Genomic DNA, 17,927 nt, shown 5'->3' on the forward strand with positions numbered 1-17,927 from the left:
AGAGTCCCTCTCCAGGGGAGCTAGCAGCAGTGACAGATGAGTGCCTACATATGAGGAATTCCCCAGGAGCATCAGGACTCTGGCTAGCATTCTTCCATCAACAGATAGGCAAGAGCTAGACAAGTCTGAGTGAAGGCTATTAATGGTCACTACAGACAAACCCTGATACTCATTCTTGAGGCCTTAGAAAACATGAATAACAGAAATAATGTAAGGATGTTAGCAGAAAAAGAGTTAATCACCTAATAGGTAAACACAGCCCCATAGTTGAGTGTTACTCTTAAGGAAATATAGTCAGAAGTCTATTTTATCTGAATAATCTAAGAATCATTAATTCTTAGATAAAATTTATAATTCTAAACAACCTAAAATACTTGTGAGTAATTTACTTGTATTGATTTATAAATTTCCATTTACAAACTCCTCTGGAAGAGGGAGTGAATACGAATAATGTGGGTTGTAAAAAAAAAAAATGGTTCCAGGATAAAATTAAAGGTGCTTTTTTCCCTCCAATATTTTATTCACACAAGAGAAAGCCAGAAGCCATGACTTTTTTTTCCTCCAGGGAAGGAATATCTTGATGTCACTCTAGCAAATACGAGTTTTATTGAGGAAGAAGGGTAGGACTGCAGTGAGGGCCGCCATATTTTCCAAACTTCTCCTTGCAGTGTCTCTTGTTCTGTGTGCTCTGTTAGAATCTTGTTCCTTGATCAGTGAGAGGTAGAAATGGTGTCTCCTCCAACTGAATCTGGAAATGCCTTTGAACTTGGTCTGATATGGCAGAAGGGAGCTGTGGAGCCTCAAAGCTTCAATGAGATAAATGCCACAAACTTCTCCAGTCCAGAGCCAAAGATGATGAGAATACCTCTGTGGACAAATGCCATGCTCAGATATCAGACCAACCAAAATCTGGTCAAAAACAGCACCAAGTATGAAGTGTGATGACACCAACCTCTAGATTTCAAGTTAGCATTGGTGTCTCCGTTGTCCAAGCTGAGGACCTAGGTTGTCTGCCAAGATTCTACCTCCCTACCTATCCTCCCTATAAATACTCCCTTGACTATTACCTGGAGAAAAGACAAGTTGTTTCTATTATGTATTTCAGTCTCTCTGACATAAAGAACCTTAAACATAATAACACTGGTGGATTTTATTATTAATCACAGAATGATTGTTAGGTACCCACAACAGGCATTCCTAAAGTTCTTCCTTTGATGGTGGAATTGAACAGATGTACAACATGATTATCTGTAGCCCAGGGTGTTCCAGATTGATGCATAAATGACCATGGACAGTGGTTTTTACTCTGACTGCATCATGGATTGTGTACTGCTCCAGCATAGCTTTAGCATTATGGTAGTCTGCCATGTCAGAATTAATTTCATTCTGAAAAGAATTCCATTTGGCCACAATTATTCTAGCAGTAGAGGCTTTTGTCAAATAAATGGTCCTTGTGTATTTTAACCAGACTTCTCCTTTACCCAACAGCCCTCCACTATGTTCATGATTCTTGGAGTGCCTACAAGCTGCTTATAGTAATCCTGAGGTGAGTTTACATCTCAGGTGTTCCTGTCTCCCTCATCAGTAATTTCATGATATCCATGGGGGTCAAGGAATACTCAACAACTCTATGGGTATTAGAGGAAACAGAATTCTTGGAGGTGTGGGTACATGAGGATGTAAAATTGGCTTTTTCAGAGCCATCCTCAAGGTGGTAGTTAAAGGGAACATATATAAGGAGGATGTATAAAAATAGGGAACCTTGGCAATCAGACACTGGAAGAATAGAGCAGACAGAGGAAATGGATTGGGGAAAAACAGAGATGGGCTTCATTAGGTAGACTTGAGAGGGTTGAGTTGACAACTGACTGTTGAACATAGAAGGCAGTGGTGAGTTCCTCCCACCTCTGGATAATTTAAAGATGAAGTCCTAAAACATAAGCCATGTGATAAGGTGAGGCAGCAAGAAACCATAGGAGAATGTGGCACTGAGTGCTAAACCGGAAGAGGAGGGACTTCAGGCTCAGCCTGCAGATAGGAAACTCCAGAGGTAAGTTTATCTATTTGGAAGCAGAAACCATGGAAACAGGGTCTCTAGCTTAGGGAAAAAAAGGCAAGAAACAGAGAGTAGCCTAGAGGACTGTCTTCTGGTGACTGGTTATGACAAAGTCCTCAGTAGATAGACAAGAGGAAAAAAATGGGTCCTGGCCTCTAATAGGTTTCCTTAAATTTAATGGCTACTTATGTGTGTAGCTATTGAAGAGACACTGCAGCTGAATACACAAGAATTCTCTGTCACAATGAAACATCAGACCAAATGAGAAAGACTAGTCAGGGGAGACACACAAAAGAAAAGCTAATTTTAGCTTAGGCCTGCTAGGATGGCAGACACACTGGCCTGACATGCATCAATTGCAGGTGGCAGATCACTTCCCATCACAATGTGTCAGGCAGGCTGTGAGAAGCTGTGAATGGTGACAGACACACATAGCCTGTCACAGCCCCAGCTGTCAAACAGAGGGCAGTCTTTCTTCCTGTGTGTGAAGACTGGAATCTGAGGACCAACCTGCTGTCTGGAGCCTCACACCTTCTCCAAGGGTCACTGCTGGTGACCTCATCTTGACCTTTGCTGTCTGTGCACACATGAGCAGTCTTCTACATGTCTCTTAATGGCTTTGACCCACTTCCAGTTTGATTTCTCTCTGTATATCTTGTTGGCAACTGGATATTTAATCTCCTGGATTCCTGCTCTGGCCACCTGTTGTCATGCCTCCCCCACCACTATGGGTTATCCCCTGGGATCTATAAGCCCAAATAAATAATTCTGTCTGTAAGTTGCCTTGAGCATCATATATTATTACAACAATAAAGTTACTAATTCAGGGGGTCAGCCAGCTGATTACATTGACACACTCTTACCAAAGAAGAGCAGGTTCTGTCTCACAGAAGATTCCCTCACTGGAAGAAGGTGGACTTTCCTTCTGTTCAAAATTTCCCCTGAACCCACTCTCTGTAGACTTAAATGGCAAATACTATCTTCACTGCCACGATGTTTCATGGTATGTTACTTAGGTCAGGAAACTCACGTTGCAGCAAATGAAATGAACCAATGAAGTGATATCATAAGGCAGTGGATTTATTGTGTTCTTCATTATCCTGGATTAGAAGGCATGATACAACAGTAAAGTGGTCTTTTACAAATTTAATGCCAGTGTCATTAAATGGTGGTATAAGACTGTGTGCTTACAAATTTAATGCCAGTGTCATTACATAGTGGTATAAGACTATGCAGATGATGTCATGTTCTCGGACAAAGCTTATGTTAATAAGTCTCATGTAATACAAGAGGCTATTTCTCTCATAGTTGAGATGCATGGATCTGGAACTCAGAGGTCAAAAATGAAGATATTCCACTCATCATTATACCAATGTTCACACAGTCTATCTTTTTCTCCATGCTTCTAAAACTCTGATAGCTCTACTGGCTTAGAGGATGGGTTTCAAAGAAAATAAAGCATCTTTCTCAGAGTACAACTCTGTCTTCCCACTAGATGTTGAAAAAATCTGGCCATTTAGCATCCTTGTGCCAGGGAACCATCAAGCAATGACGAAGCTGATTATATTATCTGACTATGCTAAGAGGACCATATAACAATGAATTATTTCTACTTGAGGGATGGTGAGAAAATGGAAGATTATAGTTCAAATAGGGCAGGTTCCCAGGGATGCCCTATGGAAACAGGATATGTATAGCCAAATACATCTTAATATATGCATACTGAAAATGGTATAGGAGTGTGAAAATGAAAGTTGTATATCTCCCCAGAGCAGAAACTAGTACAGGTAAAAGGCTTGCTAAGAAAAAGATCAGAGCTTGTCTTGTTTTCACAGACCACCACATGTTCATAACTGGTGAAAATAAGTCAAGCACTGGATGCAAAGCTACCTCAGGATCTTGCATATGAGCCAATGATGCAGTCACTCAGTGTGGACATCACTTCTAGTAGATGGATGTTTTCCATCAACCTACCTACCAGCTGTCTGCCTGTGGTTCTGCTTCACCATTTAATGCAGATTTTGGCCCTCCGTCTGTACCTCTGCTTCTGTCTTCATATTCCATCTTCCTTCTGGGTCCTCTCATACATGGGTTAGACTGCATTCCTACAGCCAGCCCTTTATTTTCACCATCCTAGAGAGGCTTTATTTTCTTTCCTACAAATAATATAATCAGCACAGCCTTCTACCAAAAAGCCTCTTTGTTAGAGAGTGGCTCTACCTGAAAGTGACTCTGTTGCCCTGTGTCCCCTGATAGAGTGACTCACTCATCTTTACAGGCTTTGTCGTCACTGGACATGGGAAACTGGCGTATGTTGCTGCTTATTACCTACCATTTATATCATCTATTCTGTTTCCACAAAGAAACCTGAGAGAGAAACAAGGTTTTTTAAACTCACAGTTTCAGAGGCTCATTGCTTACAGTTGAGTAGATTCAGTGGTTGGGGCCACAACCAGAGATAGTTCTACATTGTGGCAGAAACATGTCTAAGGAAGGAGATATCTGTTTAAACAAGAAACCAGAAATGACTTCTAGGCCAGGCTCAAACTTATATAGCCACTGTTTTTATGAAACTAGCTGTAGGTCACCAGGATTCTTTTCTTGGTGCTTCTGGATCCCACCCAGAAGTAAACAAGAAGGGGAAGCAATAGAAACCTATAAACATGCATACACTCACACTTTATGTGTAAATATATATATATATATAATATATATTATATATATATATACATATATATATGCTAGAATAATATGGTCTGGACCATAGACTATGGTCCAACTCATCCAGCAATGGCTGGTTATGAATGGAGAGTCCAAGAATCCAGAAGTTGCTCAGTCCACAAGGCTGAATGTCTCAGCTAGTCTTCAGTAGAAACTGGAGAACCAGAGAAGAAGGCTGTAATGCCATTGAAGGAATGGACTTGCTAGCAAGGTAAAAGCAAGCAGGCAACGAGCCAAAGCTTCCTTCTCCCATGTCCTTGTATAGGCTTTCAGCAGAAGGTGTGGCCCAAATCATAGGTGTACCTTCCTGCCTCAAGATCTGAATTAGAAGTGGATCTTCCTATTTCAAATTAAGTTTTAAAAAATCCCTCTCTTGTATTTGAATTTTAGTTAGTTCCAGATGTAGGCAAGTTGACAACAAAGAATAGCCATCACACTAAGCAAATAACAATTGTGGGGATCAGAGTTCTCATTCTTGGCTAGTAGCACAGCAACTATGACAGAGATGCAGTTCTGGAGGCTGAACAGCCATTGGCTAAGCCTCTGAGATCACCAGGCTGTGTTCTCTGTGGCAGGATCACAGCTTCCACAGATAAAGCAGCAAACCACTGTATCCTTTATGAACTGAGTCCTCTCTTGTCTGTACTTGTCAGTGTGTTCTTTTTACTAATGCTACTCATGTGCATCTGCAACCAAAAACAAAGCCAGGATCTTCCCAGATTCTCTGAGAAACTATGGCCAAACATACCTAGGCATTCCAAGTTGTGGTTATTCCTTATTTTTAAGTCTCAGAGCATCTATATCTAGAAGAATTGGTACCCTCTCAAGATACTACCTGTGTACAACACTCCAAGATATGGGTGATGACAATGTGGATTTCTTCTCCAATTCTGACCTGATGTGAAGAATGAGTCACCATCTCTCCTAGTTATCTTTACTTAACAACTTGTCATGGCCTATGGTAATAGGAGAGGAAAGCCATGGTTAAAAAAATTACCTAGATCAGATTGGACTACGGGCATGCCTATGATGAACTGTCTTTGTGAATTGATGTGAAAGGACCCAGTTCCCTGGGGTAGAATTATCCCAGGCAGATGGCCCTGACTGCATAAGAAAGCTTACTAAACAGTGAGTATATGTCTAAAGAAGGAACATTTTTCATTCTCTAGTTTCCTATCTCAAGTTCTTACCTTGACTTTTCTATATGATAGATTCTAATCTGGAAGCATAAGACCAACAAACCCTTTCTTCACCAAGTTGCTTTTGGTCATGGTGTTTGTTACAGCAATAAAAAAATAAAACAGAACAGAAATTGGTACTGGGGTTGGGTAATGCTACAGTGGACCTTGCCATATTGTTTTGTTGGAGGGTTCTGAAAGTGTTCAGAATTTTGTGGTAGAAAAACTGAGTTCTCACAGCTTAATGAACTAATGTTGTGGGAGTTTACAAGAGAAGAATTCTGAGAGAACACAGACAATGAAGGCCTGGCTTTTGAGAATATAGTGAGAAACAAAGACACTGCTGGGACCATTGGTGTGGTTATTTTAAGTTAAAAAATTTCTGATTTATGGTCAGATAATTTAGGAGACCTAGTTGTGATTGCTAAGAGATCAGCACCCTTGAGTGAACTCTTCTCTGTTATACTTCAACAATAAGAAAGTCTTTTCCTCAGGATGAGTACACAGAAGCTGTGGTCCAAAGTGGCCAAACTACAAGTCATGGTAGCTGAATTTGGGAGTATAGAAGAGTCTCCCACATAGTATTGTTTAAAAAGCATGAAAGTTGTGGAACGTAAAGGATCATGGAAAGAAGAGGAGACTTTGCTCTGTGCAGCAGGATTAGACTCCACGTGGCTAGGCCAGGAGATGCCTATGGTGAAGGCAAAGATGTAGCCTAAGTTGCAATGGAGGATTCCCAGGACACTGATAAAGCAATAACAATGGGATGCCAGCCAATGCCAGAGTCAGGTGTGAGATGATGGAGCCAGTTTAAAGCTGCAGTGCAAGTTGTGTGTGCTGATACAGAGGTGGAGAAGGGACCTGCCCAAACACACTATAGCACAGTAGGTCATAAGTGAGTCCCAGATGTGAGATACTGAGCTACAGAATTGGGAATTTTCACTGTTGGACTTTGACTTTGATTTGACCAGAATTACCATGCCTCAATTACTCTCTTTTATAAATGAAAAAATAATGTTTACAGGAATCCACAGCTGAGCAAATTTGCATTTTAAGACTGTGGGATTGAAGAAGTTAGACTATGATTTATATGAGAATATTAACATGAGATGTTGCATACGGAGAATGAACAGTTAGAGGCTAAAATGGTGTGTTTGTGTGTCAAGTTGACAAGAAATGGAGCATCCTAATTAGCGTTGATTGTCAACTTGACACAAGCCTAGAATCATTGAGAGGAAAGCTTGACACAAGAAGCGCCTAGATTAGATTGGCCCTCAAACATTTCTGTGAGGAATTTTCTTGATTATTAGTCAAGGAAATGTAGGAGGATTCAACCAACTGTGTGTGACACCACCTCTAGTCAGGTGGTCCTAGGCTATAAAAGAAAGCTTGCTAAGCATAGACCCATAGACTAGAGACAGAAAAAAAAAAAAAAAACATTCCTCCATTGTTCTTGCTTCCTAGTTCCTGACTTTAGTTCTTACCATGTGATAGATTGTGACCAAGAAGTGTAAAGCCAAATAAACCCTTTCTTTTGCAAGTTTCTGGTTATGATGATTGTAACATCCTGATTCGAGGACTATGGTATAGTATTGCCAGCACAGCTAATTTGTTGTCATCTGGTTTGCCACCTTACCCTGTAGTTGTAGCTTCTGATCTACCTGGGCTGAGAGCTTGTTTTGGAGCTGTGAGATTTTACCTAATTTTTGCTGCATCATTGTGACTGTAAAATTGATTGTCACACTGATTAGATTAAGACCTACCTCTGGCAGGGGCTAGAGAGGTAGCTCAGTTGTTACGAGCACTTGCTGATCTCTGTATTTATGTCTCTGTTCCTGTCATAAAACAGCATGTCCAAGGCAACTTATAGAAGAAAAGGGTTTATCTGCCTTACAGTTCCAGAGGGGTAACAGAGTAGGGTGGCAGAAGGCTGGAGCAGCAGCCAAGACCTCAAGTCTCAAAATGCAAGCAGACAGCAGAGATAGAGTTACTGAAGAAAGCATGTGGATTTTGAAGCCTCAAAGTCCAGTCACAAAATGTTTCCAGTTAGGCTATATCTTATAAAGAACAAAGATAAAGAATGGCGTGAGCAAGAAAAGGGATGTCAGAGTGACATTGTATAGGGTGAGTTACATGGCTGGCCTTGAGAGTAACCTATGAGGTAATCATTACTATTAACATAGTGCAGATGAAGTCATTCCACCCTGAGGAAATCAAGGACCAGCTGAAAGTCTTTATTCAGTGACTCAGCAGGAATCCAAATATAGGGAATCTAATGTCAAAGTTCTTATTCTCACCATTGCATCATGCCACTAGAGAAAACAGAAACGTGAGAAGAAAAATGGAAAACACTGTTTAAAATTATGTCAAAGCATTTTTGTTATACTTGAGAGTACAGTTTTAACTTCTGAGTTTGAATAATTTGCTCGAATCCTCTTCCATACAATACAATCTACTGCATAAGCAAAGACTAAGTGACTTATTCTTAACATTGAATGTCATGGTTCTATTAAATTACTACATATTTTCAACTCTGAAGTTCAAGTATAGATAAGTGATAAATTATAGCATATTTAAGGTATCCAATATAATTGTAAACTCACTTAAGTATATTAGGATGCAAAGAAAGCATTATAACATTAGATAAAATAATAATGAACTATGTTTACCCTATAAATGACACATATCCACTGCCAACACCAAGCAACATGGGTCTGTGGGTCACAGTCAGTGACAACACAGCCTCATGTTTCAAATTAATGGAGGCACTTCTGGATTGTCATCAAAGTCTGGATCTTCCTCACTGGGTTCAACTTGGGGTTGAGATTCCATTTTTTTGGGTTTGTGTCTTTTCTCTTGTACTATGGTAGACACATCTGGGCAGGAATGCTTGCTGGGATCAACTTCTAATCTTTCTATCCGAGGTCTGCTGCAACAGAAAAAGACAATTAGAAATTAATTTTACATTGTTTAAAATTAAGCTTCAAAGAAATTAAACTCATGTATTCACTTACTCAGTGAGTGTTTAGCACGTGGTTATCTTTGTGGCATAGAGAGTGCAAAGAAACACTGTCCTTGGCTTCAATAATTATCGGGAATTCTAGAAATAAGATTTTGACCCATGGAGGAAAAACTAGCAAACAGGGCTGTGCTATTATACAGGTAATAGGAGATGAGGGACTTCAGAAGATTTCTAACTGAGAAAATTAACTAGCAGAGTCACATGCCAGGATCAACAGAACTCTAGCTAAGTTTAAGTCCTGGGCTTTGTTATAGTTGAGATATTTAGACAACAAGTTCAGGAACACAGCAAAGCTTAACCCACAGCTTCTGCTAACACAAGTACTTGCTCCTACTGCTCATGGCCAGTATTCCTAGAGATGGTATGACTGCAGAGGACCAGCAAGAAACTCCATTGCCAAAAATTTCTAGTGTTCAGATGAACTGTGTGCAGGACAGACATTCCTGTGGTCTTTTAACAGCAGGTTTTATTCATCACATCTGGACTCTGGACCAGTGACCTATATACATTTCTAAACTTCCCAAGTGATTCTTCTGGTACTCAGACATACTATTTTGTAATTGATGCACCACTCATTCATTTATTCACTCAGCAGACACATGCCAAATGCCTCTATAATCCTAGAACTACAATAGAAACTAAGGACACCCTGCTCTGTAAAATGACAAATTTCTGGTCCTAGTGCAGGACAATGCAAGAACAAGGAATTTATTGAAGCATCATGGAATTCTATCATACTGGCCTGTTTTCATAGAATGCTGGCATCCTCAAAGCTGAGATTTTGCATTTTTAAATTTTGTTCCTTGGCATATAGTTATATTTGAATAAATGATTATTCTGTAAGTAAAAAAAGTATTATCCTTCTTTGGAAAAGTAATGGATTTATGTAAAAATTTGTTTCTGTTTTTTTGTAGGAGTTACAAAGTGACATCATTGGGTCAAAGTGTCCAGCAGAAACTGTGTTTTGGGATGTGGAACATCTATTCTCTTGGGAAAAATAGTGCTTGAAATTTCCTCCTCATTCCTAGACTCCGTTCAGCCCTTCAAGACATTTGAATGAATTCCTTTCAGCGTTTTGAGTAATACCCATGGATTTGTTGAGGGAGAATATTAAGCATATAAACACTACAAAATATACATTCTGTAGTCTAGCCTGTGGACTGTAAATAAACTCTGTATGTTAGATGGGGAACAAATGCCAAGAATAGACTCTGCCTTAGCTGAAGAAGTGACTTAGATAGCATCTGAAGAAGGGGAATCCAGTGATCAGAACAGCGATTGCCTAAGAATGAGACTGGGCCACACCTTCCCCTCAGAACTAACTATAGGTAAGAAGACCTGCAAAACTGGAGTTGGCTTCCCTTCATCTCTTTAATGACATAAAACTTCCTTGAAAGGCAGGTTTGTGCACTGTGCCAGCAGCATGTGCAGGCAGCATACTGTGTGCCTTCCTCCTGGGAAGAGAATTTTAGCATGTTCTATCCCCCAGCGAAAATCCCAAGCACTGAGCCTCTGATGAGCTTCCATAATGGACCATGTCATGTGAAGATTTTACTCACTGCTGCAGTGTCTTGTGTCTCTCTACAGGAGAGGACTCTTAAAAGCTTGCCCTTAGTTATTTTCAGACTTGCCTTTGGCCGATGCTGCTTTGTGGGTTTTTTTTTCTGTAATATATATTAGGCATGAGCACAACTGTTCTGAGTCCTGCATCCTTAAAAATTATGAGCTTGGGTTCTCAAGGAAATGCCAGACACTATCTTTCAATACAGCCCTTGTTACTCCCATTAAGTCCTCAGATGACCAACACTGCCACCTCCCTCTAAAGCAGGAGGATGTCAGTCAAAGCCTCAGAGATAAACAATCAAGGCTGGGGAGCAAATCTGGATGTCTATTAGCAATGCATATACTGTCACTCAGAGAAAAGAAGGCACAAACAGCAGCTTTTTATCCTCAGACTTTGCTTCTAAAGACTCCATCAAAAAAGCCTCCAGATCAGTGTTTGATGTCACCACTCCTGCTGTTGAAACACCAAGGACTAAACAGCAAATGGGTGGAGAGTGGGAGATATGGAGGAAAGGGCATTGATGCTCTGTGAAATTAAGTTTTGTAGTTAGCACACAAAGTAATGTGTTCCACTGTGAAGTAATGTGTGTATCATTATACTGTGCTCTTATTTTGCCCCTCCCTCATCTCTTTTCTGGATAATAGTCTTTCCTACACATAACCTTACTTTTTCTAATTTCATGTAACACACACACACACACACACACAGAGAGAGAGAGAGAGAGAGAGAGAGAGAGAGAGAGAGAACATAATATTTATCTTATGCTGGATTATTTCTCTTAACATTATAATTCTCTATTTTTATGCATATTCCTACAAGTGTCATAATTTTATGGCTCCATGCAGATAAATAAAATTTATACATACATACATACATACACACACACACACACACACACACACACACACACACACACACATATCTATATGACTTCTAGGCTGCTTCCTCTCATCTTCGCATTGCTATAGTGAAAGGGATCTTGATCATCTATCTCTTCCACAAAGACTCACACTGGACCACTATATCAATGACATGCTAATTGGACCAAGTAATCAGGAGGTGGCAACCACTCTGGACTTGTTGGTAGCACATATGCACACCAGAGGATAGTTTATCCAACCAAATTTTAAGAGTTTTCTACCTCGGTGAAATTCTTAGAAGCCCATTGGTGTAGGGCATACAGATATACTGTTCTAAGGTGAAGGATACGCTATTGTACCTGGCCTCCGCCACCACCAGGAAGAGCAAGGTGGGCCTGTTTGGATTCTTGGGACAGCACATTCCTTACTTGGGTGGGTTACTCCAGCCCTTATACTAAATGACTCAGAAACTGATGGCTTTATGTGGAACCTGGAACAGAAGAAGGCTCTTCAACAAGTCCAGGCTACTGTACAAGCTGCTCTACTGTGGTACTTGGGGTGTCAGTGTCATATAAGGATACTGCTTGGGGTCTTTGGAAGGCCCTATAGGTGAATCACAAAGGATCCGATCGGATTTTTGATGCAGAGCATCGCCATCATCTGCTGACAATTATTGTCTTCACTGAGGGGAATTATCCATGCTAAGGGAACGGCTTCAGTGTGGCCCAGGGGGGCTGAAATGTTTATCATAAGCTGTCAAATTTACAACACCACGTGTTTTGAAAACCTAAGTCTGGAATTTAGGTGAAAGACAGTATATAATAACATGTTCTGAGGCATGCATGAAGGTTCCCTGGACAAGTAACTCTCTGGTCTGAGAAGGCAATGGGATTTAAGGCAGATTGGGTTTGTATTTCTTAACATCTTGCCTGAGTTCAGTGAGACTAAATACACACACACACACAGAGAGAGAGAGAGAGAGAGAGAGAGAGAGAGAGAGAGAGAGAGAGAGAGAAAGGGGGAAGGGAGAGAGATGTATTTACTTCTTATAGAGGTAAAAAAGTAACAAGAGAAGTCTAGAATTCACTGGGAGGTGGTCCCACAAAGTTTATGAGGTTGCCCAGGATTAGATAAAGTCACATATGTGTCAGCTCGGCTTGTAACACTGTTAAAATAGCCTAGAAAGTTGTTTTTTGGGAGTTTATAACCCAGGGAACACAACCCATTCAGCCTAAGCATTAAATGACACAATGTTTGTGGAAAGACTGAAATAAACCATGATCTATTACACTCAACTTCCTCTTATCACAATGTATGTATTACATCTTCAGTATTTTCTTAGTTATCCTTGACAATTGCAAGTGAGAAAAGAGGGAGAATGGAATTTGTTGAGGACACCAGTGAATTGCCTTGCATGGAGCAGCTCACAATACAAAATAAGAACTTGGGGCAGGGGAGGTGGCTCAGTCACTAGAGTGCTTGCCTCAGAAGCATGAGGACTTGAGTTCTATCTATTGACCAGAATCCATGTACACAAGCCTGGTATGGCATCATGCCATTGTAATCCCAGGGCTGTGGAGGCAGAGATGGGAAAATCCCTGGGTCCTGCTGGACAGTCAATCAACCCTAATCATCAAGTTCTAGGTTCAGTGAAAGACATTATCTCAAATTAAAAATAAGTAAACAAACAAGTCAAATCAAATGGAGTAAAAATGATGCATACCAGAGGATGAACCAGACATAAACCTCCATCTGCCAAATGCACATGTACCCACACCAAATGCTCCATCTGCCAAATGCACATGTACCCACACCAAATGCATGCATGCATGCATGCATACACATACACATACACACACACACACAGAGAGAGAGAGAGAGAGAGAGAGAGAGAGAGAGAGAGAGAGAGAGAGAGACAGAGAGAGAGAGAGAGAGAGAGCACTTAAGTAAAGAGAGTATTTTTCACTAAAACAAGAGGACCAGTAAGAGCAGAAATTAAAATAGAATCAAAACAACAAGAAGCAATCAGCTATTAGAATATGAAAGCATGTATGATACAACCACTCTTATATTTAAACTGCCTTGACCTGCATAATAAGATACAAGCTTCCCTTTGAGGTGGGCAGTAGGATAAAGATGCTTGACTTCACTCACTGTATTAATTACTTTGCATAGCTATGACCCAATTGTTTTTTAAAAAGGAAAAAAGAAAACCTGGCAGAAAATCTCAGTTACTGGCGGTAAGGGCACATGGCAGAGGCTTGCTGGTGGGTGGGGGGAACCATAAAGCAGAGAGAATGAAATACAAACTAGGAGCTAGGCATAAGCTCCAAAGGCCTCCCCTAGTGACCTGCTTTTTCCAGCTCAACCCCCATTCTTTAAAGTTGCACAGCCTCATAAAATAGTGCCACCCACTGAGGAGCAAGAGTTGAAAATATGAACCTGGGGACTTGAGACGTGGTGGCTCACCAATTATAACACTTGCTGCTTTTGCAGAGGACTTATGTTCAGTTTCCAGATATCATGTGGTAGCTTACAACTGTCCTCAGTTCCAGTTCTAGAGGACTCACCATCTGGCTTCTGCCGACAATTGATATGCAAGTAGTGCACTTATATTTGTTCAGGAAAAGCACTCATACACATGAAATAAAAATAAATCTTTAAACAATTTAAACCTGCAGGAGACATTACGAAGTCTAACCATATCATTTCATAGTTGCCCTCCCCCAAAATCCCATGGTCATCTCAAAAAGCAAAATGCATTTAGTTAAACTTAAGAGTCTCCACAGTCACCAGGCATAGTGATTCATGCCTGTAACCTCAACATGGTCTGTGTAGACTAAAGCTTGTGTTCAAGGATTAGCAGGGCAACTTAGTGAGACACACACTAAAAGTAAAAAGGAGATGTGTGGATGTATCTCAGTGACAGTCTAGAATGTGAAAGGGCCCAGATTCAATCACAAGTCTTACAACTCCAGCAATACTCAGGAAGGTAAGAAGACTTTGCCTAAAAGTTACAAAAACTTATTATAAAGATGATGGAAGTAACAGAAGTGGAATAGATGAAATCCACAAACAGAATCAAGACCTGCATATTTCGATGCATGATTTGTGGCACAATGGCCTTGATATTCAACTTTTTGAGACATGGAGACTGGAAAATATACTTTAAACAAAACTCAGTTACTGGGAGAGCACACCTATATATGAAAGGCAGGATATAAAGCACTGGAGCATGAGGGTAGGATAAGATTCTTAGAATCAGGAGAAGAAAGCATCAACCATAAAACCACTGTAAAATTCAATCAAGATCTCATGTTCACTAGTAGCCCACAGGGCAGGAAGGCTCATCACAACGAGCAATGGTTCTGGATTGATTGACCTGGTACTTGTTTTGTGATCTTGGGTGAATTCAACTTTGCATCTCAGTGAGAGAACCTTTTTGTGTAGTGCTATTTTGATGATAAAAGATTGTGGGGTTTTTTTTTGTTTTTTTTTGTTTTTTTTTTGAGGGTCTCAGCACCTGTACTCATAAATACTTCCACCTTTGAGACCCCTGTGCAATTCCCTTTGTGGCACAGTGTTAAGAGCCACATGTCCTCACCAAGTGTTCCCTTCCAGCCATGATGGATAAATCCATCCCCTTTTCTCCCTGACCTGGCTCTGTCTACACAGCTTGAGACTGCTTCAGTTAGGAGAAAGTGGAGGCCACCTCCAGCGCTCCCAGATTTCTGCTGCATTGGTGTCCCTCTTCTCTAAAGTCCAACAACCTGGCCAACCTCAATCCCCATGTGTCCCTGTAATAATTGACAGCTGTTTAGTTAATAGAGGTATCAGGAGAACTCCACAGCTGGGATCCCCGCAAAAGCTATAAAGGAGTATGCACTGATGTCCATGGTCAGGGGGTTGAATCCTGGGGACAAGCAGATTGGAGTCCTCTGAGGACTCAGTTTCCCTTCAACCTACACCTACAGTCTTCATTTCAACTTACACTTTAGCATCCCAGCTGGGATTGGTGAACACCACTTGTTCATAGAGATTCTGTCTACTGCGGATAGGGGAGTCCAGTCAGAGGCAATGTACACAAAGAGGAGCTAAAGTGTTCACTGAAGTTTGTCAGTGAGGAAGGGGCTCCACAAACAGTTTCCACATGAGCCCTGGATGTGGGGTTGTGAGGAGAGCTTTCTTCACAATGAAAATGAGAAACACTTCGTAAAAGTACTTTGCTCAGACATCTCCAACTGCCAACAAATCATAGTAATGATAGATTTCCTGGGCTCTAATAAACCTCTCCAAACCGCAGTGCTTTTTGCCTTCCTATCCCACCATAGCTTCCCAGTTAGTTCAGATTCTTTACATGGCTTGAAAGTGTTGAGGTTGATTATAACTAATATTCACACAAGTTGTGGTACCCTAGGATCTGTTGTCTGTAGTGAAACCCACCACATTGGGAATAATGAATAGATTTCCAAGGTTAAAAACAAAGAATCAGTTTTCAGTAGAAACTCAACTCCATATCTTTTGTTCAAGAAAATGAGATATTTAAAAGTCACTACAAAACCTCCAGAGTTGTCTCTGGCTATACAAATAGCTGAGGCTTTATGATACAAAGCACAAACATGGCTCTTGTGCAGGTATTTTTTTAATATGATGTAATTCCGCATACATATTTGAAACACAGAGATAAGTTTGCCTCAGTCCAAAATAGATTTTACCATCTGGATGTTAAGAGTCTGGAATTCATGAGAAGTAGGATAGCTCAAGGAACTGAGGTCTGACTCCAGAGCCTGAGAACCAGGAAAGCTTTGGACAAAGTACCTTTCATGCTGGAATGTTTAGGGGGGATTGAAGCTTCCCAGGAGGCAGGAGCAGAACATTGCAGGAGAGTTTTCTAATAATGTGGAATACTAGAAATAGGTGAGTTTTCCTTTGAGAGAGGGCAAGTTCTACTGGAAAATGAATTTAGACAGAGGCCTAAAGATGACCTCAGACAGAGCAGATCCCAGGCAGCAGCTCTGCCCCCAATCTTACAAAACCCAGAGGAAGTGGACCTCCCAGCAGTGTCTTAGTAAGAAGACAGCAACACCCTCTGCAAACAGGGAGTAACTAGAACCCACTAGGACCCAGGAATTCACTCCTAGCCTGGAGCACTGGTTCCTTCCTGTCTGCGCCTGCACTGAGTAGATCTTGGGCCCCAGCTCTAACCCCAGTAGTAACAGCCACCCCACACAGTTCTGATACAATCAAGATAATAGAAAGGACAGGCTCCCATCAGAGACAGGGCAGGTAGCACTAAGGAGATCCAGATGATGAAAGGCAAGCACAGAATATAAGCATCAGCAACCCAGGGTACTTGGCATCATTAGAACCTAGTTCTCTCACACTAGAAAGTCCTGAATTCCCCATATCTCTAGGAAAGCAAGATTAAGATTTAAAATCACTTCTAATGATGATGATAGAGGACTTTAAGAATGTCATAAATAACACTTTCAAAGAATTTGAGGAGAACACAGGTAAACAGATAGAAGCCCTTAAAGAAGAAACAAAAATCCCTTAAAGAATTACAAGAGAACATAACCAAATAGGTGAAGGAATTGAACAAAATCATCCAGGACATAAAAATGGAAATAGAAACAATAAAAAAATCTCAAAGGGCAACTACCCTGGAGATAGAAAACCTAGGAAAGAAATCAGGAGTCATAGACACAAGCATCACCAACAGAATACAAGAGATAGAAGAGAATCTCAGGTGCAGAAGATACCTTAGAAAATATTGACACAACTGTCAAAGAAAACACAAAATGCAAAGATTTCTTAACACAAAACATCCAGGAAATTCAGGACACAATGAGAAGAACAAACCTAAAGATAATAGGTATAGATGAGAGTGAAGATTCCCAAATTAAAGGGCCAATAAATATCTTCAACAAAATTATAGAAGAAAACTTCCCTAATCTAAAGAACGAGATGCCAATAAACATACAAGAAGCCTATAGAACGCCAAATAGACTAGACCAGAAAAGAAATACCTCCCGTCACATAATAATCAAAACACCAGGTGCACAAAAAAAGAAAGAATATTAAATGCAGTAAGGGAGAAAGGCCAAGTAACATATAAAGGCAGACCTATCAGAATTACACCAGACTTCGCACCAGATACTATAAAAGCTAAAAGATGCTGGACAGATGTCATACAGACCCTAAGAGAACACAAATACCATCCCAGGCTACTATACCCAGCAAAACTCTCAATTACCATAGATGAAGAAACCAAGATATTCCAAGACAAAACCAAATTTACACAATATCTTTCCACAAACCCAGCATTATAAAGGATAATAGCAGGAAAGCTCCAATACAAGGAGGGAAATTATACCCTAGAAAAAGCAAGAAAGTAATCCTCTTCCAACAAATCCAAAAGAAGATAGCCACACAAAGATAATTCCACCTCTAATAACAAAAATAACAGGAAGCAACAATCACTTTTCCTTAATATTTCTAACATCAATGGACTCAATTCCCTAAT

At 40.5% G+C, this 17,927-nt stretch overlaps 1 protein-coding gene across 1 annotated transcript in view; it reads right to left on the reverse strand.

Annotated features, from left to right (window-relative positions):
- Positions 1-3,115: 3,115 nt before the first annotated feature.
- LOC117701857 (dynein axonemal assembly factor 11-like) overlaps positions 3,116-17,927 on the reverse strand; it is a 71,734-nt gene continuing 56,922 nt past the window's right edge. The window contains 1 exon segment of the mRNA XM_076706306.1: positions 3,116-8,884. Within this exon segment, the coding sequence (XP_076562421.1) occupies positions 8,707-8,884 (178 nt within the window). The 3' untranslated portion in view covers positions 3,116-8,706.

Source organism: Arvicanthis niloticus, unplaced genomic scaffold, assembly GCF_011762505.2.
Source record: "Arvicanthis niloticus isolate mArvNil1 unplaced genomic scaffold, mArvNil1.pat.X pat_scaffold_282_arrow_ctg1, whole genome shotgun sequence".
Classification (NCBI taxonomy): domain Eukaryota; kingdom Metazoa; phylum Chordata; class Mammalia; order Rodentia; family Muridae; genus Arvicanthis; species Arvicanthis niloticus.